Raw genomic sequence first — 23,111 nt, forward strand, 5'->3', positions numbered from 1 at the left:
TCATCCTGGTCTGTAGTGTGTCCATCTACTGTATGTACAGCTAATCAATGACACCACTGGAGAGATTGGCTACAAACCTTGCATCAACACTCCCAGTAGGAAGAACCGCCACCGGAGTCCACCCCAATTGTTTTCAAATCAGCCTCATAGTGGCACTAGACAGATATTGAACTATGCTGTGTAGGCCATACAGTCCAAAAGATATTTTTAAAAAATCCACTGGATTTTTTGGAGATCATGCCACATCTCCCCATATTAGACTAGGCCCTAGGGCTCTAGCCTGGTTCCAGCCCATAGACCCACCCACTCTCAGAGTTCAGCTGAGTCTGAAATCAGGCTACTAGGGCTCGCCCATTTCCAAATGATCATAACGATGAAACTCGTAACATCTGCTCGGTGGGAAGTGACACAACAACAGTTATAATGTCAGCTGTCCCAGGAGGGGAATCAGATTATCATTTTCAAGGATCACTGGTTTCTAAAAATTCTGGTTCTACCAGAACAAATCCATAGGCCTATACAATGATCACATATCACAGCATGAATGGTTCTCATCCACGACAATATAATGGACACTCTTGTTCTGACTGACATTCCCTTTGTTTTAAACTGTGATTTCCATCATCAAGGCTGAGAACAGCAACACTTTCAACGGTTCATCATATGCCAGAGGAGTCACAGGTACAATTGAGTGGTATTTCCCTCCAGTCTTTGATTTGCATAGTCATGGTACGGTGGTTTGAGCTGCCGACCAGAATACCTCACCACTGCTCCCAGATGTTCACCTCTCACTGAATTTACATGAGGTTTGAACGCTTCATGGAACACACACAGTTCTGATATGTCTGTGGTTGTCATAAACCAGGGTTTCTCTTTCTCAACCTGTGGATTGGGACCCAAACATGTACTGCCAGGGTCATGGACAAAGAACAACTTTAATACAGAATATAGGATTATTGGGCTATTTAAACCTGGAATTTAAATATCAAGAATCAAGGTTTATTTATCACTACTAATATTGGTACGATCGAGAAGTGAAATGTGTATGAGATCCTCAAAAATACTTTGCCACAACAATACAATGACAAATGAATAAATACATCAAATAAATATAAAATAAATTTCTCATCTACACAATTCAATGTCTTAAGTAGGCAATTATTGACATTGACATTATTTAACCACATTAACCCTGGTATCCCTATTTATTGTTAAAATAGCTGATCTACAAGCACACATGTTGCGATCGCCGATGTGCAGTTAAAAGAGTAGTTCACCCCCAAAATGACTTTTTTTCTATTGATTAGTCACTCCATGGAGAGTAGAGTTCAATAATATTGTTTGGTTTTTGTCACATTCCTAAGATAAAACTTTGATTCGAGTAAATTTACCCCCATTCATTCCGGATGGGGATCCGTTTCGAAACGGGTCCCCATCCGGAACGAATGGGGGTAAATCTATTGTTATCACATTTTTGTCTTTGGAATGCGACAAAAAACTAAAAATATTATTGAACTCAAGTCTCCATGGTGTGACTAATCAATAGAAAAAAAGTCATTTTGGGGGTGAACTACTCCTTTAAGTTAAGAGTGTATTAATTACAAAAATGCTCACTTAATTTATATTGCATTTTTAGTCTATAAACAGATACAGTACATCTTTATGTGTTGAATGAAGCAACCATCCAATCAGATGGAGCGTCTCAACTGCATCCCGCAGTGTTAGAATAAATATGAATGACAGAATGCCGACTTCATCAACTGAAGAAGGCTGTGTACAGTGTGTAGGCCGCTACTCGTGGGTTATCCCAGTTTTAATCATTTCAATATGAACTAGACATCTAACAATATAGAGGCTTTTGAACTTTTTCTCTGGAAGAGTGCCTTGGTTTCTTTTTCCTTAATTGATCAAAGCCAGTTGTCAGAGCATCTCTCTACAGCCCACACTCCCACACTGTGAGTGCAGGATTCAACCAATTACATTCCTTAGCAAAATCCTGTTGTTTTATCTTATTTTATTGATTTCTGAACATCTCTATTGATTGTCACGAGGTGGATAAGTGCCCCCTCCAAAATGACACAGACCGTGCGTAAACAAAGCAATAGTAGCCTAATGCCACTCTATGCCTCTAACACTAGGAGCAGGAGTAATAATGACAAACAAACAGTGACATTACAATATCAAACATTTTTTATTTTATTTTTATTTTTCCTTCTATAAAGCCGTACATCTTCTGAAGGCTCTATATCTACTTCCCACACTGTGTCCTGGTGATGTCAGTGGAGCGTGTGTCTCCCTCATGGGTCACCTTGCAGGAGAACACCTCCCCCTGCTCCCACAGAGCCTTGCTCAGGGTCAGGGTGCTGCTGCAGGCGTAGCGGCCGTCCTTCTCCCCCTCCTGCGAGGTCAGGACCCCGGCCGTCACCTCCCTCCCGTCCACCTCCCAGCTCACCCGGGCCCCCGGGGGGTCGTAGCCGCTGAGCAGACAGGCCAGGGTGGCCGAGACCCCGGCAGAGAGCTGCTCAGAGGAGGGAGGATGCAGAGAGACGGAGGGCCTGACCGTCACACCAGCTGGACAGAATAAGAAGACTGTGAATGAAACTTCATATCGCTTTGTATGTACAGCAAAGAATCATATAATGTAATATACACAATAGAGGAGAGACAATCAATTTGATTGACTTCATTTGACTTGTGTGTACAAATAGCATAAATGAAAAGCACACAATGAATTAAGTTAATTGTTACACTATAGAGCAGGGGTAGGCAACCTAGGCACGGGTGCCAACATTGGCACAGTGGATGGTTATCACTGGCACACTGGCAGAAGTATGAGAGAGCACATACATCTATATGGAACTTACAGCCTGCATATACTGTAATTCTACATTCATTCAAGATGATAACTTTGACTGGGGAGACTGACTAGTCTGGGAGATAGAGTCTAATTATCATTAGGCCTACATCCTAATGTAAAATAATATATTTCTAAAGAAGAAGGACAAAAATAAAGGTTGTTATGTGTAGCCTGTCAAAATCAATTGGAAATATGACATGTTGATGTGTTGTTATGGCACACTGACTATCAAGAAAATGAAAACATGGCACTTCATGTCAAAAAGGTTGCCGACCCCTGCTATAGAGCATAAACAAACAGAGACAGTTTAATGTAATACCGTTATTATACTGTAGTTTTGTATTTTTCACTCGTTTTTCTTTTTATTTCTTTTTGACTTTTGGGGTTCAATTTCAGTTTAGTTTTAGGGTTTGGTGCTTTAGTTAAATATAGTTAACATTCTTTGAAAAGGCTTACAGTACTTTTAGTTTTGCTTTTAATTTTAGTGTTAGTTTAGCCGATGTATGGAGAGATTCAAAAATAGCAATAATAGCAGATCAACAAGCTCACAATGGGATAGTGACGTGTTGTTAGCTTGTAGTTATTTTAGTTTAAATGAAATAAAAATAAACAACTAAAATCATTGGGAAAATGTCCTTAGTTGTGGTCTATACTTGTTAATATTTGTCAATATTTCATTTTAGTATTTTGGGTGGATATTAATCTTATCTTCCAATATTCTTTTTAATCTGCACCAGTTGTAAGCCTTTTTTTAATAGCCAAAGTAAATGTTTTGCCAATTTTATTTTTCATCTACATTGTACAATGACATCTAGTAACTAGAAAGAAAGAGAGGCAGTCAATTATATTAAACTCTATAGATTAGAGACAGAGAAATACTGTAAATTACAGTAATTAGTTAACTGACTATTGCACTACTTTACTGTACAACATTTTAATTTCAAACTATTTTAGAACTACATGAATTATGGATTTTATGTCACATTAAGTCATTTTGAAAATGTTAATCATTTTATGTAATGAAGAACTTCTATTTGTAATCAATCTAACACACAGTTCAAGCTGGTGATGAAAGAATAACGTAATCCTTTATATTAAAAAAAGAAAAAAATATAATATAAGTGCTTTCAGATAATTATAACACAGGTCAGTCATCAACAAAATAAGATAACTGAAACAGGAGATAAACAAATCTGTATACTTACTTTTGACGAGGAGTTTTGTGCCTCCACCAAAAGTCCACCACAGTGATCCATACTGATTCAACCATCGTACAAAAACCTCCGCTCCACATGAATGACTCCACTCAACCTCCACTCGCTTACAATGTACTGAACAGTTTTAGTAGCACCCGTGAATTACTTTAATTAGGAAGCCTATCTCTTATTTTATGTTACTTACTGTTACTTTCTCAATTATTAAATACTTGAAATGTGTAATTGAATTTCCATGTATGCATAATGGTAACAATGATTTGAGCCCAATGACATTCCAGGATTTCCTTGTGGAGGGTATTCATTGAGCATAATGTTCTGTTATGACTGTGTTCCAAGATCCAGATTTCTTTAAAAATGTGATGGTTCAGACCTCAGCAGGGTGTTGTCCATCAACCAGTTGTTTCATAAGACCACTGTAGGGTTCCTCAAACCTCAAATTCAGTTTCATCCAGGAAGACTGGTTAACAGCTGTTCTCAGAAATAGTCATTCCTTAGCAATACAGTAGTTCCTATGGATAAGCAGCTCTGTTTGCCTGGCATCCAGCCATGCTACTATAAACGGCATCCATACTGGCCCCTATGGACATGTCCAATATGTACAGTAAGTGTAGTCAATAATCCAAACTCTCTTCTGATCCATGTTGCCTTAGCCATGAGTACTGGGCCATGGCTCCTTGCAGTAGTTTTTGTAAATCCAGTGTAGAATCCTTAATTTCTGATGAAACCTTCTTCGTCATTCTCCAGATGCACTTGCTCTTAAAAAGGTTGCTTGTGATGTTAATATTCAAACATGTTGATATGTTCTCCCTCTAAATACTAGTGTTGAAATTAGATTTTACATGAAGAATATGTGCATGAATAATTAACTAATAAACATGTCTTCCAAAATAATGTTATTACATTCAGTTCTGATGATTAAGAGTCATTTGAGTTCTTCATATTATATATAGGAATGTTCTGACAGGTCCCAGTGAGTTGTTCACTTCCTCGTCTATTGATGGAGGTTTTTGTACGACTCTGTATCACTGTGTGAACTCACATGGAGAACAATATTGACTCATACAATAGTAAACGCCTGTATCTTCAGCATGCACTCCACTGATGGTCAGGGTGAAGGCAGTCCCAGATCCACTGCCACTGAACCTGGATGGAATTCCTGACTGACGGGTACTTGTGCTATAAATGAGGAGTTTAGGAGCTTCTCCGGGCTTCTGTTGGTACCAGGACAAATAATCTCTTTTTTCTGGTCTGCATGCTAGACTAACTGAGTCTCCAACATTAACAGTTTTCACTGAAGGAGTCTGTATCACACTGAAGCCCCATGTTTCTGCAAATAAAAACAAACACACAAACATACAAATATCAAATTAAACGATCTGAAAATGTCCTCTTATCTTCTAATTAAACATAATATTTTTAACGATGTTGTCCTTTTTAAATGGAAGGGCAAAAGGTTTAACACATTAATCAGCTTTAAGTCTTTTTTATTTGAAAAGTTCTGTTCTTAAATTGATCTTCACTTGATAGTCACTGATCTATGATGGGATTATGTGATGATCGTTTAGATTTTAGAATTGATCAATACATAGAATTTGCAAACAAATCAAGGGTAGTAGATTTATAAATTAGTTAGTGTTACCTTGAATGCAGACAGCACATGTCAGGATGAAGATGACGGTCAAACACACAGCTTTCAGAGTCATTGTCACGAGGAACAGCTTCAGTCATGAAGGGTTCAACATGCTGAACTATAAACTCTCCCTGAGCACTGAAGTGTGTCCTTCAAATATAAAGCCTCCTCTCTATGCAAATCATCTTAAACGTATCTGCTATTACCTCCACTACTGTGTGTCTTTAATAGTATATGGAAAAAATAAACAGTTTATTATGTGATGTACTGTATACGTGTTCAACTATAGGCTACCAACATTACTAAAAGCTATTATTTTGTTTTATTCTCACTACAGACGGAGTGCCTTGGAATTATTTTCTTTTTTTCATATATCCCTACCTGCATTACAAAGAACACCTGTCTATCAGAGCCAACTGATCCAACTGCAGCGTTAATCACAACACCATTTACCACTTCAACTTGTACCTACAGTATGTACATGTCTGTGAAGCCCTACCGTGTACCTAATTATTTATCCATCTTTTCATATGACCATCTTATAAAGCAATTTTAACTCCAAAAATGTACCTTATTTAATGGGATTACATGTTTTGTTTTATTTTTTTGTTTTATTTTTTTCAGGCGAAGACGAATTAATGTTGTTTAACACCTGACCAACTACCACATAAACTGTTTTCTCAAAGACCATTAAAGGCAGCATGTGGTAATAGATTTAATAGCAGTTGACTTCCTACAGGAAGATGATTTGCATAGAGAGGAGACTTCATGTTTGAAGGACACACTCCAGTGCTCAGGGAGAGTTTATAGTTCTGCATGTTGAACCCTGAACTTGTTCCTCGTTACAATGACTCCAAAAACCATGTTGACCATCATCTTCATCTTGACATGTGCTGTCTGCATTAAAGGTAAGACTGAAGGTTATTTGTTTTTAGCTACAGCAGGTTTTGTGATCTTAAACATATTCCATTAATCTATTGTTAAATAGAATAACATGATCTTCACAAAATCTCATCAAATAGAATTTGGGTTCAGGACTGTGAAATGAGGCTCAATTATAGGTAAAAAATAACAAGTTACCGTATAGAACAAAACTATTATAATGTGTTAAGTATTTTGATTTGTGTTTAATATGGATAACATCCTTAAAACACATTAAGTACAGTAATAGTAGACACAATGGACTCCTTTCTAACAACAAGACTTTTCAAGTATACAATAACGACTCCGTCTCCTTCTATTTAATAAGGATAACATCATCACAAATGTAAGATGAGAAGACATTTCCAGAAGGTCTAATTGCTGTATATATATATTGTTTGTTGTTTGTTTGTTTGCAGAAACGTGGGGCCAGGTTAGAACTCAGACTCCTTCAGTGAAAACTGTGAACGTTGGAGACTCAGTGAGTCTAGCATGCAGAACCAGTAGGACCCCAGATTATTTGTCCTGGTACCAACAGAATCCTGGAGAAGCTCCTAAACTCCTCATTTATAGCACAAATACCCGTCAGTCAGGAATTCCATCCAGGTTCAGTGGCAGTGGATCTGGGACTGACTTCACCCTGACCATCAGTGGAGTCCAGGCTGAAGATAAAGGTGTTTACTACTGTATGAGTCAAAACTATCTCAACAGTGTCTGGTCGTTCACACAGCGATAGAGAGTCATACAAAAACCTCCCTCAACAAAAAAGGAAGTGACTGGAACGGCTCACTGGGACCTGTAATGTCATAATCACCAGGATAAAATTTGTATTATAAAATATATCAAAGGAGTCTTATTCATCAGAACTGATTGAATCTATGTATACTGTATGTCTAATGTGTTTTGATGATCTTGATCTTGCAGTTATAGCCTATTTAAATATAATAATAATATAACATAGTATAACATATTTTACAATTAATCATATCCTTATATGGTCTTATTTTATCACTTTCTTCTTCTTCTACACTTTATTATTAAAAACAATCAGTGTGATAAAAGTCTTGTATATTTTATTTGGGGTATTTGGGGTCTCACCTGAAGTGCCCATATATTATTATTTTCTGTAACTGTACATGTAGGTATATGTGCATGCACCTTTACCATTACCAAATCCAGGTCATAAATTGGACAGGACAAACAAGGCCTTGATACAACAAATTATCACACACAAACACACACGTGCATGCTTGCGTGCATGCTTGCGTGCGTGCATGCGTGCGTGCATGCGTGCGACGTGCGTGCATGCGTGTGCGCGCATGTGTGTGTGTGTGTGTGTGTGTGTGCGCATCAGGTCCCACTCCTGATGCACAGGTGTAAGTTTCCCACAAGCATTTAGTATAAATACACAGTTTTCCACACAAATCTGATGACATTGTAGCCTAGTTCCAGACCCTGAATCGCTAGCCACAAACGAAATGTCAATTCAGGCTGAGTGTCAGGCTAATGACATTGACCATTTTTTAATGGCGTGTACAGTAACCACCAGCCACATACAGTATAATATAAAGGACCCTCACAAAGGAGACAAGGGGTCTCTCTGTCCTCTCTGAACTAAGATGGTAAGATGTATTACACTGACCTATTGAGGGAAGAGGGGTTTGTATGCTTGACCAGAGGAATTATGTTAATAATAGGCATGCATAGGCATATGAATTTACGTTAGTTCAATCTGAAGAGCTATTTTTGTCCAGGCCTATAGTAGGCTAATTTGTGCAACCTTTTCCTGTGAGCTTGTTATATAGGTGTTTTGTAGGTAATGGCATAATTGTTGTTATTAATAAGTTATTATAAAATATTGGTCACTGTGGCAATGGCAGCAGACAAATTACATTAATGTTGTAAATGTTCTTATTGTAGCCACTCTATGAAGCAGTGTTTGTCCTGTGTGTCCTATGACTCCGGTGGTTGTGAGTTCTCTACCACTGGACTGTCATGATAACGTCTACAAGCTGGACAACAGTGCTACCAGTGGAGTCTACACAATGTCTATTGAAATTACAATCATACATTTACATGAACAATATATGTATTGATTAATTAACTCATATGTCTTCTATATGATTTTGGAAAATGTTATCAACAAAATTCCAATATTAGGCCTATATAAATATCCAATTAAATTCTTACCTGTATTTTTATCATCCTGATGCTTATATGAGTCCTGTTGAGTTTGTTTTTATGATAGTCATTATGAACGGCCCCAATGAGATTTTCCAATAACTTCCTCTTTTATTGAGGGAGGTTTTTGTACGACTCTGTATCACTGTGTGAACGACCAGACACTGTTGATAGCGTTTTCGCTCATACAGTAGTAAACACCTGTATCTTCAGCCTGGACTCCACTGATGGTCAGGGTGAAGGCAGTCCCAGATCCACTGCCACTGAACCTGGAGGGAATTCCTGACTGACGGCTATTTATATAATAAATGAGGAGTTTAGGAGCTTCTCCAGGCCTCTGTTGGTACCAGGACAAATAATTGGAATTATATGGGCTCACACTGGTTCTGCATGCTAGACTCACTGAGTCTCCTACATTGACAGTTTTCACTGAAGGAGTCTGAGTCACACTGACCACTTGGCCCTGTGTTTCTGCAAATAAAAGCAAACACACACAAGCAAACAAACAGATATATAATTAGACCATATGGGAATGTCTTCTTATCTAATTAAACATACATTTGTAATGATGTTATGGTTTTAAATGGAAGGGCAAAAATGTATCCACACTTGATAGTCACTGATTTATGATGGGATTACGTGATTATTGTTTAGGTTTTAGAATAGCTCAATAAATAGAATTAGCAAAACAAATATTTGAGATAAAAATATCTATAACTCGATAACTAGAGTTATGTCTGCATGTTACCTTGAATGCAGACAGTACATGTCAGGATGAAGATGACGGTCAAACACACAGCTTTCAGAGTCATTGTCAGGAGGAACAAGCTTCAGTCTTGAAGGGTTCAACATGCTGAACTATAAACTCTCCCTGAGCACTGAAGTGTGTCCTTCAATGATAAAGCCTCCTCTTTATGCAAATAATCATAAACTTAACTGCTATAGGCTATTACCTATACGAACATTACTAAAAGCTAAAAGGTTTTTTTCAAAGAAGTACTGCTAAACTCCAAAAGGAGTTTACTTGTTGCCTTGCTCAGAAAACAAATTAATATATTTTTTCACTAAAGACGGAGTGCCTTGGAGTTCTTTTCCTTACTACAGTCTAGTTTTAGTTTACTTTATTGACACAATTGTATAAAACATTGGGTCCAAACAATAATCAAAAACCCATTAATTAATAAAAAACTTTAAAAAGTACAAATTACAATACATTAAAAAACAACAAAAAACACAAAATCCCTTGAATCAAACAACCGAAACTTTCTGTTGCTCCAAAAGTGACAGGCAGGCATGCAGCATACGCAAAGTTTCTCTGTTAGTTGCCGCAAAGAGTGAGCTCAGATCATCAAACTCAAGTCCATACTTTCTTCTGATGTCCTGTGTGAGGGGACACACTAGTATATGCTACACCTTTTGGAGTTTAGCAGTACTTCTTTATAAACAAATGCATTATAAAAAGCCCCTGTCTATGAGCCAACTGAATCCTGCAGCACTTTGTTATCTTTTTCCACTTCAAGTTTCAACTTGTACCTACCGGTATGTATGTGTCTGTGAATCCCTATACGTTACCTAATTATCTATCCATCTTTTCATCTGTCCATCTTATGAAGCTATTTTAACTCCAAAAAATAACCTTATATAATAGGATTACATGTTGTTTTGTTAGTTTTTTTTCCATTCAGGCAAAGACGAATGAAGCAAGCTTTAATGTTGTTAACACCTGACCACCTACCACATAAACTGTTTTCTGAAAGACCATTAAAGGCAGCCACTAGTAATTGATTTAATAGCAGTTGACTTCCTTCAGGAAGATGATTTGCATAGAGAGGAGGCTTTATCTTTGAAGGACACACTCCAGTGCTCAGAGAGAGTTTATAGTTCTGCATGTTGAACCTTGAACTTGTTCCTTGTGCCAATGACTCAAAATACCATGTTGACCATCATCTTCATCTTGACATGTGCTGTCTGCATTCAAGGTAAGACTGAAGTTTGTTTGCTATTAGCTACAGTATTTGAGGTTTTGTGATCTTAAACAATATTCTATTAATCTATTGTTAAATAGAATAAAATGATCTTCACATGAGGCTCAATTATAGGTAAAAAATAACAAGTTACCGTATAGAACAAAACTAATAATGTGTTAAGTATAACGACAAAACCTTTCAAGTATACAGTAACAACTCCGTCTCCTTCTATTTAATAAGGATAACATCATCACAAATGATGAGAAGACATTTCCAGAATGTCTAATTACTATATATATTTTTTGTTTGTTTGTTTGTTTGTTTGCTTGCAGAAACGTGGGGCCAGGTCAGTGTGACTCAGACTCCTTCAGTGAAAACTGTGAACGTAGCAGACTCAGTGAGTCTAGCATGCAGAACAAGTACGACCCCAAATTATTTGTCCTGGTACCAACAGAAGCCTGGAGAAGCTCCTAAACTCCTCATTTATAGCACAAATAACCGACAGTCAGGAATTCCATCCAGGTTCAGTGGCAGTGGATCTGGGACTGCCTTCACCCTGACCATCAGTGGAGTCCAGGCTGAAGATGCTGGTGTTTACTACTGTATGAGTCAAAACTATATCAACAGTGTCTGGTCGTTCACACAGTGATACAGAGTCGTACAAAAACCTCCCTCAACAAAAGAGGAAGTGACTGGAACGGCTCACTAGGACCTGTAATGTCATAATGACCATGCAGGTAAAAGATTTGTATTATAAAATATATCAAAGGAGTCTTATTCATCAGAACTCAATGTATGTATACTGTATGTCTAATGTGTTTTGATGATCTTGATCTTGCAGTTATAGCCTATTTAAATATAAAAATAGTATAACATAGTAAAACATATTTTACAATTAATTATTGTATCCTTATATGGTCTTATTTGATCACTTTCTTCTTCTCCTCTTTATTATTAAAAACAATCAGTGTGATAAAAGTCTCCAAAACAAAAAAAAAACAAAAAAACAAAAAAAGACTAGTCGAGTGCTCTAGTATATTTTATTTGGGTGCCCATATATTATTATTTTCTGTAACTGTACATGTAGGTATATGTGCATGCACCTTTATCATTACCAAATCCAGGTCATACATTGGACAGAACAAACAAGGCCTTGACACAACAAATTATCACACACAAACACACACGTGGGTGCTTGCGTGCGTGCGTGCGTGCGCACACATGCATGTGTGTGTGTGTGTGCGCATCAGGTCCCACTCCTGATGCACAGGTGTAAGTTTCCCACAAGTCTACTTCCCAGCATTTGGTATCAATTCACAGTTTTTCCAGTCATCGATAAACATTCCACACAAATCTGATGACATTGTCCATTTTTTAATTGTGTGTACAGTAACCACCAGCCACATACAGTATAATATAAAGGACCCTCACGAAGGAGTCAGAACAGAGAACATCTCTCTGTCCTCTCTGAACCAAGATGGTAAGATGTATTACACTGACCTATTGAGGGAAGAGGGGTTTGTATGCTTGACCAGATATGAATTTACGTTAGTTCAATCTGAAGAGCTATTTTTGTCTAGGCCTAGTAGGCTAATTTGTGCAACTTTTCCTGTGAGCTTAATTTTATTGTTATATCATATAGGTGTTTTGTAGGTAATGGCATAATTGTTGTTATTAATAAGTTATTATAAAATATTGGTACAAATTACATTAATGTTGTAAATGTTGTTATTGTAGCCACTCTATGAAGCAGTGTTTGTCCTGTATCTCCTATGACTCCGGTGGTTGTGAGTTCTCTACCACTGGACTGTCATGATAACGTCTACAAGCTGGACAACAGTGCTACCATTGGAGTCTACACCATCTGTTGTCTATTGAAATTACAATCATACATTTACATGAACAATATATGTGTTGATTAATTAACTCAGATATGTCTTCTATATGATTTTGGAAAATGTTATCAACAAAATTCCAATATTAGGCCTATATAAATATCCAATTAAATCCTTACTTGTATTTTTATCATCCGCCCTGATGCTTATATGAGTCCTGTTGAGTTTGTTTTTATGACAGTCATTATGAACGGCCCCAATGAGATGTTCCAGTCACTTCCTCTTTTATTGAGGGAGGTTTTTGTACGACTCTGTATCACTGTGTGAACGACCAGACACTGTTGATAAGGTCGTAACTCATACAGTAGTAAACACCTGTATCTTCGGCCTGGACTCCACTTATGGTCAGTGTGTAGGCAGTCCCAGATCCACTGCCCACTAAACCTGGATGGAATTCCTGACTGACGGAGCTTTACATAATAAATGAGGAGTTTAGGAGCTTCTCCAGGTTTCTGTTGGTACCAGGACAAATAATTTGAATATGGGCTCATACTCAGTCTGCATGCAAGACTCACTGAGTCTCCCACATTAACAGTTTTCACTGAAGGAGTCACACTCATCTGGCCCCACGTTTCTGCAAAACAAACAAACAAACAAATAGGCCTACATTATAATTGGACCATCTTCAAGTTAAAAAAATAGAATCATCTTTAGGTACCGTAGTTTTATTTGAAAAGTGCTGTTCTGATACTGATCCTCACTTGACAGACACTTGTCTAAAATGTATCAACTTATGGTGGTTAGCTCAATCAATACATAGAATTCGTAAATATGTTTGAGATTATCTCTTTTATATCCAAACAAAGATTACATGTCAGGATATAGGAGATTTATAAAAGTGTTAGTTACCTTGAATGCAGACAGTACATGTCAGGATGAAGATGACGGTCAAACACATGGCTTTCAGAGTCATTGTCAGGAGGAACAAGCTTCAGTCATGAAGGGTTCAACATGCAGAACTATAAATAGCTAAGCAGATTAAGTAATGGTTTAATCGTTCACTTTGTGATACAAGCGTGAAACTTGGTACATATACTCTTCAAATCCTGCTCTCTTCAAAAATAGCGCTGGCCACTCAAAATTCCAAGATGGCGGCCCCCAAAATCCAAGATGTCCGCCCAAAAATGTTGTTTTTCCTTTATAACTCGAATTGCATTCATTTTAAGACCCATAAATTTATTGGAGTTGAATATAAAGATGGGCATTGCGGATGTTTTGGTACCGAGTACATGTCTGTATCTATTATGGTTCTTGAGATACAGCATACTCAGAGCAGATTAATGGCTAATTTCATATGAATCGTTCATTTGTAATGCAAGCATGAAATTTGGTACAACTACTCTCTAAGGGCCACTCTTATAGAAAAAGGCGCTGGCCACTCAAAATTCCAAGATGGTGACCTTTTTTTTCAAAATGGAAGCCACCTTCTCAGAGGAGATCTTGATATAATAAGAATAAGAATCGTTCACTTTGTGATACAAGGATGACATTTGGCACATTTACTCTGTAAGGGCCACTCTTATGAAAAAAGGCACTGGCCACTGAATCATTTGTTCCTTTTTCAAAATTTGCCTTTAATCTGCTCCGACTATATGCTGTATCTCAAGAACCGTAATAGATACAGACATGTACTTGGTACCAAAACATCCGCAATATCCATCTTTATATTCAACTTCAATACATATATGTTAAAATGAATGCAACTCGAGTTATAAAGGAAAAACAATATTTTTGGAAAGACATCTTGGATTTCGGGGGCTGCCATATTGGAATTTTGCGTGGCCAGCACCTTTTTCCATAAGAGTGGCCCTTACAGAGTAAATGTGCCAAATGTCATCCTTGTATCACAAAGTGAACGATTCTTATTCTTATTATATCAAGATCTCCTCTGAAAAGGTGGCTTCCATTTTGAAAAAAAAGGTCACCATCTTGGAATTTTGAGTGGCCAGCGCCTTTTTCTATAAGAGTGGCCCTTAGAGAGTATTTGCGCTAAATTTCATGCTTGCATCAAAGTGAACGATTCTTATGAAATTTGCCATTAATCTGCTCCGACTATATGCTGTATCTCAAGAACCGTAATAGATATAGACATGTACTTGGTACCAAAACATCCGCAATATCCATCTTTATATTCAACTTCAATACATATATGGGTCTTAAAATTAATGCAACTCGAGTTATAAAGGAAAAACACGATTTTTGGACAGACATCTTGGATTTCGGGGGCCGCCATATTGGAATTTTGCGTGGCCAGCGCTATTTTTGAAAAGAGAGGGATTTGAAGAGTATATGTACCAAGTTTCACGCTTGTATCACAAAGTGAACGATTCTGATGAAATGACCATTAATCTGCTTAGCTAAAACTCTCTCTGAGCACTGAAGTGTGTCCTTCAAAGATATGCCTCCTCTCTATGCAAAGCATCTTAAACTTAACTGCTATTACCTCCATTACTATATTGTGTGTCTTAAATAGTCTGAGAAAACAGTTTATTTATATTTATATACATGCTCAACTATACCAACATTTCTAAAAAAGCTATTATTATTACAATTTTGATTCATTACATCGCCAATTACCACTTCAACCTATACGTATACAGGTATGTGTTTCTGAATCCATGTATAGTACCTCAGCTGGACCCCAGGAAAACTAACTGTGCTTTGGGGCACAGCTAATGGGGATCCTAACAAATAAACAAATAACCCTAATTATCCAGCCGTCTTTTCATCTATCCATCTTATAAAGCTATTTTAACTGCAAAAATAACCTTATATAATGGGATTATATGTTGGTCATTGTGTGAGTGTGAGCATGTGAGCATGTACAATAGATCAGCAATTTTCACAATTTCTGCCTATTTGACAATTTGTCCAATGTTTAATTTGTTATTTTAGAGGTATTAAAAAGTCCTTACATTTTTGCTTTAGAGATGTGCATATGCACACTTAATCTTTGTTTACTGTTGAGTACTGTTTCTTTTCTTTCTTTCTTTTAGATTTATGGGTACTGATCCATTACAATAATACATGCAGCATAATATGCCTAAAGCCATATCCAAACTATAACAATTTAACTGATAATCAGTAAGAGTTTTTTATTTTGAGCACAGTAGTGACAAATTAATAGCTTTCTCAGTACGTTTTTCTCTTTAGCAAAGTTACAAAGTTTTCTCTTTTTTTAGCACAGTTTATTTTGAGCACTGTAGTGACAAATTAATAGCTGTGCATTGTGCAAATGCAGGCTTTTCTCAGTACAAGATTGTCTTCATGCCTTTACTAGGTCTGACTTTATCCACCCTCCATGTGTCTGGCAAGGATTTCAGCCACTCCTAGACGTTCTCGCGTTTCGCGAGGCGGGTCTTAACTCAAGCCTGGTGGGTTTAGGAAACACGCATAAATAAATGCAGAAAAGCCCAAGATATCTTTTTGGCTTCTGAGCCCACCTTAGCCTACATTAACAGAGGACACCATCCTATTTCTCATACTGGCGCTTGAAGCTGTGAACAATGTCCAGGTCAAATCTCTGGAGAGAGAGAGAGTTATGACAAGGAAGCTGTATGTGGCAAATGATGAACCAGAACCATTGGAAATATGTATATAAATGATGACTGCATAAAGACACACAGGCAAAAATTAAAAACCCTTGGAGCAAAAGGAAGGAGGAACAATCATAATAATCATGATCATCTTTATTTGTGTATATCACTTCTCAAAAACCTCAAACTAAACAACAACAAATACATACTGTAGCTGAAAATCGTTTGTTTTCATCAAGGCTTGTGGTCATGCAATGAAGGTCAATGGCTGAGCATGCAGCCAACTCCTGAAACACAGGTGCAAAGTTCCCACAAGTCTACTTCCCAGCATTTGGTATCAAAATGTTTCCAGTCATCGATAAACGTTCCACACAAATATGTTGAAATGGAAAGTCTTTGGATGACGTGTATGATAAGCACCACATATGATATAAAGGACCCTCTTCAATGACACAGTCAGACAGACCATCTTTCTGTCCTCTCTGAACCAGGGATGGTAAGATGCATTTCACTGAAGAGGGTTGTAGCCTATGTTTGACCAGAGGAATTATCTACAGAACATAGAGGCATATATGCATAAGAATTTAGGCCTAGTAGGCCTAAGTATATGCTATTATTTTCTGTGAGCTTGATTTTATTGTTATAGGTCCCATGTACTGTATATGGTATAATTGTTGTTATAACTATTAACTTTATAAAATACTGGTCACTGTGGCCAGTGTCAGCAGACCAGCGCAAGAAAAACATATTTCTTTTGTTCATTTCTTTTATTGTATAGCCGCTATATGAGGTGATGTTTGTCCTGGGTCTCCTGACTCCGGTGGTTGTGAGTTCCCTGCCACTGGACTGTCATGACGTCTACAAGCTGGACAACAGTGCTAGCAGTGGGGTCCACACCATCTATCCTGTTGATGAAGATACTGCTGTAGAGGTCTACTGTGACATGGACACTAATGGAGGGAAATGGACGGTAAGAATGTTTCAATGTGCTGGAGGATGCTTATATCTTTATTTTACTGTTATGTCAAAGAATGTTTACTGAATCCATTGAAAGTGTGTGAAAAGGCATATCCATATTAGCCTGATAAATCAGTCCGCACATCAGAGTCTGACGCTTGCAGTCAGGCTATATCCATATAGCTTCCTCAGTTCCTGTAAAAATGACTCCAAGCATATGGGAGATTTGGCTGAATGGACCCCAGATCACAATGTTTTAATGTTTGTAAACAAACAGGTATTTCCGGGTAGAATGTCAATGGACATTTTCACAATATACATATGGTGTCCAGAATTAGCTTGTCAATCTATGGATGTTTATAAGAAAATAATATTTTTATATAGTCAATCATTATTATATTTATAGTCTATATCATATAGTTATATAGAATTGTAGTCTTTAACAATACATGTTCTGTTCTGCAGAAATAAGGTTAATGAATAGTATTGCTCCAATGCTACCACCCATACAAAACATTTTGGTTGTGGTGATGTCATGATGATTTGGTCTATATTAATTAAGTTTGATTTTTGTTTTGGTGTCTGGTAAACATGCACATCTCCTATTGATTGACTAAATTTCCCCCTTGGACTAAATTTCCCCCTTGGGATAATAAAGGTATCTATCTATCTATCTATCTATCTATCTTGATGTTGAGCAAATTATAATAATAATAATAATTATTATTATAATACAAAATTAAAATAACAATAACAGGTAAATGCTATTTTATATATTTTTTAAAGAGAGAAAAAAAAGGTCATATCATATTTCTGTCCTGTCTCTGGATTTCACTCTTTCTGTCTTTCTTTAATTCTTTTCACTTCCCCTTCTCTGTGTGTGTTTTACTGTTAAGGTTTTTCAAAGGCGGGTGGATGGCAGTGTGTCGTTCTACAGACCCTGGGACATTTACAAGAGAGGTTTTGGCCATGCTGATGGAGAATACTGGTTAGGTGAGAAGCTATATTATGTTGACTATAACTATGTCACTATCTAACATTAAACTGTATTACGGTATGTTGTGCCTTATGCCTCATTCACACTACAGATATATAGTTGAACGTTTTGCTTGGTAATTCAATGAAATCTCAATGGAAACCAGCTTTAAAGATGCAGGAGATGCTCCAAACAAAGCTTTGAAAGCTTTAAAGCTGGTTTCCATTGAGATTACATTGAATTACCAAGCTAAACGTTCAACTATATATCTGTAGTGTGAATGAGGCAATACTCTTATGCCTAACTGTCAAACTGTTACATGTCCTTGTGTATATCTTTATGTACTGCAGGGCTGGAGAACCTCTACTATCTGACTGCATGGAAAAGAAGTGAGTTGAGAGTGGACATGGAGGACTTCAGTGGGAACAGTGCATTTGCCCTGTACTCCTCCATCTACATCGAGACAGAGAGCTATGGCTACATGCTGCAACTTGGTCATTACGAAGGAGGATCAGCAGGTATGTTTCATAAGTAGAAGTGATCTCCACAAATAACTGCAATCACACAGCACAGTCCTCCTGTGTGTGTGCTATTTTCCACTATTATTTATATTTTATAATCTTCTACATATTTTTGAAAATAATTTCAATACAACGAAAAATGTAGGCTACTTTGGTGTACTCAAATATTTCAGTATTTGAAAAAGCAAGTATTACTTTAACTCAAGTAGAAATCTGACAGAGAAACTTTCACTTGCAGTAGAGTAATATTTGACTAAGAGTATCTATACTTTGACTACTGAGATACTGGGGTTAAGTACTTGTTTTTTGGTTGTGACACCATATATACTTATACTCCTTCTATGATCTCCTTTTTAAATTAATGCAAACCATGATCTTTCAAAGCTAATTTCTTAATCCAGCCAATCACCCAACAGTAGCTCAGACCCACACCGATTAAATTATTTTCCGTCCAATTATGTTGGAGAGGCGAGACACTACAGGTGAATAGGGTAACAAAATGAACTAATAACCACCACAATGAAACTTTTCCAGTTGATTACTTACATCAAGACTAAGAATTTTTGAATTACAAGTTTTCTGAAATGATATGTTTAGATATGCAAATTAGGCATATCTGCGCTAATAATGCCCAATTTGCATACATTTCAGGTACATAAATCTGAAGATTGGATAATGCCAGGTTCAAAACATTTGTTTCCTTTTCTTGACATATTAGAGACAAAACAAATTACAGAGGGGATTTTAGATATCTCTTTTTATCGCTCCATAAATCATAAAATAGTGATAAAATGTGATGTAAATCAGGCTATGAATGATATATCAACAAACCCTTCTGTAAAAATCTTCAGGATATAGATAAGAATAAAACTGGAAGGTTTGGTGTATGTGGGTGCAACTGAAGTGGAGAGTTATGTACCTAAGTATGAGGAAAAACACATTTTGAGAAAACGGCCTTTAAAGATCAGACACACCCCCATCCTATACAAACCAATTGTAACTTCAAACTCCATTTTAATCATGTTAGATTCTGCGAGCTTGTAGATCTTTTGAAAAGTCTTTGAATATTTCAAATCCTTCTTTCTATGTCAGTGGTGCTCAAACTTTTTCATGTGAAGGACCCCCAAAATGTTATGTTTTTGGGCACGGACCCCCATCTCTAAATATTTAGTTCCAGGGACCCCCCCCCCGCCACCCCCCCCCCCCCCCCCCCCCCCCCCCCTCTGAAGCTTAATTCAAGGATTTGCACACATTTTCACAACGTTTCAAAAATAGCAGATCTACAAGCTCGCAGCGCGGCACTCGGTGCTGATGATGATGATGACAATGACGATGATGATGATGATGATGTGGTCATTGTTGTACTGCCCCTACCTTCCCTTTTGAACTCTTTCCACACAGGTGACTCACTCTCCTATCACAATGAAAAGAGATTCTCCACTCAAGACCGAGACCAGGATGGCGATTCATCTTACCATTGTGCTAGAACATCTCTGGGGGGGTTCTGGTATGGTCCCGGTTGTCATACTGCAAATCCCAATGGACTTTATCGTTGGGGAGCTGATGCCACACATCATGACAGTAGTGTCATATGGCATACATGGACAGGTTGCAACTATTCCCTGAAGTCTATCAGTATGAAGATCAGACCAGTAGCCCCAAGAGAAGACGAGGATGAAAATACAGATGAGTAGTTTCATTGTAGCAGAACAGTCCTGTCTGAGACATGAAACACAGGTCAGGACTCAAATCTCTTGATCCCATTATTTGTCATTTAACCATGTCAATGGCCAAGAATAACAGATTTTCAACCCAACACTAGACAAGTGACCAAAACTCCCTATTTTTTGGCATGTCATTATAATTGTAAAAGACATTAGAAGGTAAAAAAGCAAACATTGTCTGAATATTTGTATTAAGCAAAAATAGACCTACAAATCTACAACACATGGCATTTCAACGCAATGTAAGATTGTAGATTGGCTATTTTCACTATTCGTCATTCAATGAAGTATTAGTACTATGTATAACGTGTAGTAGCCTATAGCCTCCAGCCTGATTACCTGGTTTGACTGTCTGTCTGATCCCTGTCTGTTATGGTTGCCTTCACTGTTTGATCTCCTGGTTCTGACTCTTGTCTGATTACTGGATTAAACCTTGTGGACATTAAATTGTTGTGTTTATTTCCTTTTACAACAAATCCAGGTTATAGACTATTTGTAATAGACTAATTGGTTAAATGAATGTACTATTATTTCCTATATTCCATTGCTGTAATAAAGGGACTTTATTGATTATCAGACTAAAAACATTATTCATTATGAGTTTAAGACTTGATTGCTCTTTTCATTTATTTCATACATTTAACATTGCGGTGGTATAATCTGCAAGTCAAATACAGTCTAGTTTAGACTGTTTTTATTATCCCTCAAGAGTCCATGTTTCAAAGACAGTGGTATTCTTGCTCCTCTGATCAGTGCAGATTAATTTAATCCTCATCTTTAAATGAAAATAGCTTTATTAGCGTAAGTGGGGGTCAGAAGGCATCATGTAACATAATGTGGGAGGAAGTGAGAGAGCAGGACAGAACTAAGAACACACTAAGAGAATGACAAGGCTTAGCTCATAGCGCCCCCTCATGGAGTCATTTTAAATGTTGTTTGTTTTAACATTTTTTTTAACATTTCATAGGATTTGATGAATTTATTATGGCTTATTCCAACAATCTAATTACAGATACATTTGCAGTTAGTGACATTTTTTTCACATGCGGTTTAGAAGGAAGAAAATACAAGAAAATTGTGTCAAGGCCACCTGCCTCCAAATTTAATTTGACTCACAGCTATGATGGAGGAAGGAACAGAAGCTCACTGGGTGCAAGAGGAGGGTGTTGCAGGCTGCAGCTACAACAATGCTACATTAGACTGAGAGATACAATTTCTTGGCAAGAAACAGCTGTATATTTTGTACACTCCTTAACACAAAGTGGGGTCTGGGCCCTCAGGGGTCCCTGAGGGCCACCGGCAAAATGATTGACCGTTATAATATGTACCCTTTCAGGTAATGAATTGCATTTACATAGCGCTTTTCCAAGTGCTCAAAGCGCTTTACAATGGTTCATTCATTCACATTGGGAGGGAATATGTACCCTTTCAGGTCTGCAACTCCGAGTGTATATGGAAGCAAATAGACTCGTCAATTTGTGCACTCACAATCATAACTATTGGCAGCATAGTCTACAAAAGCTAAATTAATACTCCTGGATAGCATTTCTTCTATTCACTGAGTGTCTTTCACAGTAGCATAATATTAATCTAAAGGATAAAATAAACTCTAACCTGAACTCAAGTCTCCGTATGTTCTATAATAGCCTAGAACATATATTTATCAAAGCCCATGCAATTCCATAATAATTCCCAACTAGCAGACACTATCTTATGTTCATTATTCAATAATATCTGGCTGTGTGGAGTTTCAATACCAGTACACCCGTTTCCAAAGGAAATGTATTCGGAAAATTACTTGTATTTTCTATTACTATTTGATTTAACTATTTAGCATATTGATGATGCCGGCATGTGGCATGATTGACATATGCAAAATGCAATAGTCTACTTTAAAGATATTACTTAATCAAACTTATACTGTCTTATTGATATATTTTTGTAGACTATATGATTATTCTATGATCATTATTTAGTTGAATACACTGTTCTGAGAGGTAGGCAAGTGTACACTATTGTGACAAATAAATTAAAATATATAAACCACAAAGGCTACAAATGATGAATTTAACTTTACCACAGTTGTAATATTTATATTGTCTAGGTAGTTGGCACTGGGTGAGAAAATGGGTTGCAAAACCGTGGGATAAAAATATGTTAAAAAAGAACGATTGTTTTGTGGGAGTTCTCCGCTTCTCCCACTCTGCCTGTCAGATTGCCTGTATCTCTCTCTCTCTCTCTCCCCCCCCCCCCCCTCCCTCTCTTTGTTCCTTCACAAACCAGTGACACCTGGCATATCATTTCATCATTTAATAGGGGCAAGTTATAACTAAAAGATATAGGATATAGTTCATATCCACCCAATAGTTGGTTAATTTGCTAATTATAGTTTTTGTTCATAATAACTTTGGAACAGATCCTGTGTCTAGGTGAGACATGACCTTTGACACAATCCAAATGTCTCAATAGAAGAGCAGGGGAAAAAACACACCAATTGTATAAGTCATAATAACATTAACTAAATTAAATTTTAGTAATTCAAAATGTGACATAGCCATCTATCCATCCGTCTTCAGTCAAGGCAGGGGAAACCCTAATGGAGCAAAAGGAAGGAGAAAAATTATTTGTTTTCATCAAGGCGTGTGGTCGTGCAATGAAGTTGTATGGCTGAGAATGAGGCCAACTCCTGATGCACAGGTGCAAATTTCCCACAAGTCTACTTCCCAGCA

The 23,111-nt window shown here is 37.2% G+C and overlaps 2 protein-coding genes across 2 annotated transcripts; one reads left to right on the forward strand and one right to left on the reverse strand.

Annotated features, from left to right (window-relative positions):
* Window positions 1-2,248: 2,248 nt before the first annotated feature.
* Window positions 2,249-5,777, reverse strand: LOC308282669 (immunoglobulin kappa light chain-like; the record flags this gene model as incomplete). The annotated part of the gene is made up of 3 exons (XM_080723058.1): window positions 2,249-2,571; window positions 5,138-5,401; window positions 5,714-5,777. 3 exons carry the CDS (start codon window positions 5,775-5,777, stop codon window positions 2,249-2,251), a joined length of 651 nt encoding a protein of 216 aa, XP_080579184.1.
* Window positions 5,778-10,739: 4,962 nt separating this feature from the next.
* LOC308282670 (microfibril-associated glycoprotein 4-like) lies at window positions 10,740-21,586 on the forward strand (the record flags this gene model as incomplete). Its single annotated transcript, XM_080723059.1, has 7 exons — window positions 10,740-10,785; window positions 11,106-11,170; window positions 16,983-17,174; window positions 18,058-18,154; window positions 18,488-18,655; window positions 20,060-20,176; window positions 21,501-21,586. The coding sequence occupies 7 exons, from the start codon at window positions 10,740-10,742 to the stop codon at window positions 21,584-21,586; spliced, it is 771 nt and encodes a 256-aa protein (XP_080579185.1).
* Window positions 21,587-23,111: the final 1,525 nt, after the last annotated feature.

Source organism: Nannobrachium achirus (genome assembly GCF_963921795.1).
Source record: "Nannobrachium achirus genome assembly, chromosome: 4".
Taxonomy (NCBI): Eukaryota; Metazoa; Chordata; class Actinopteri; order Myctophiformes; family Myctophidae; genus Nannobrachium; species Nannobrachium achirus.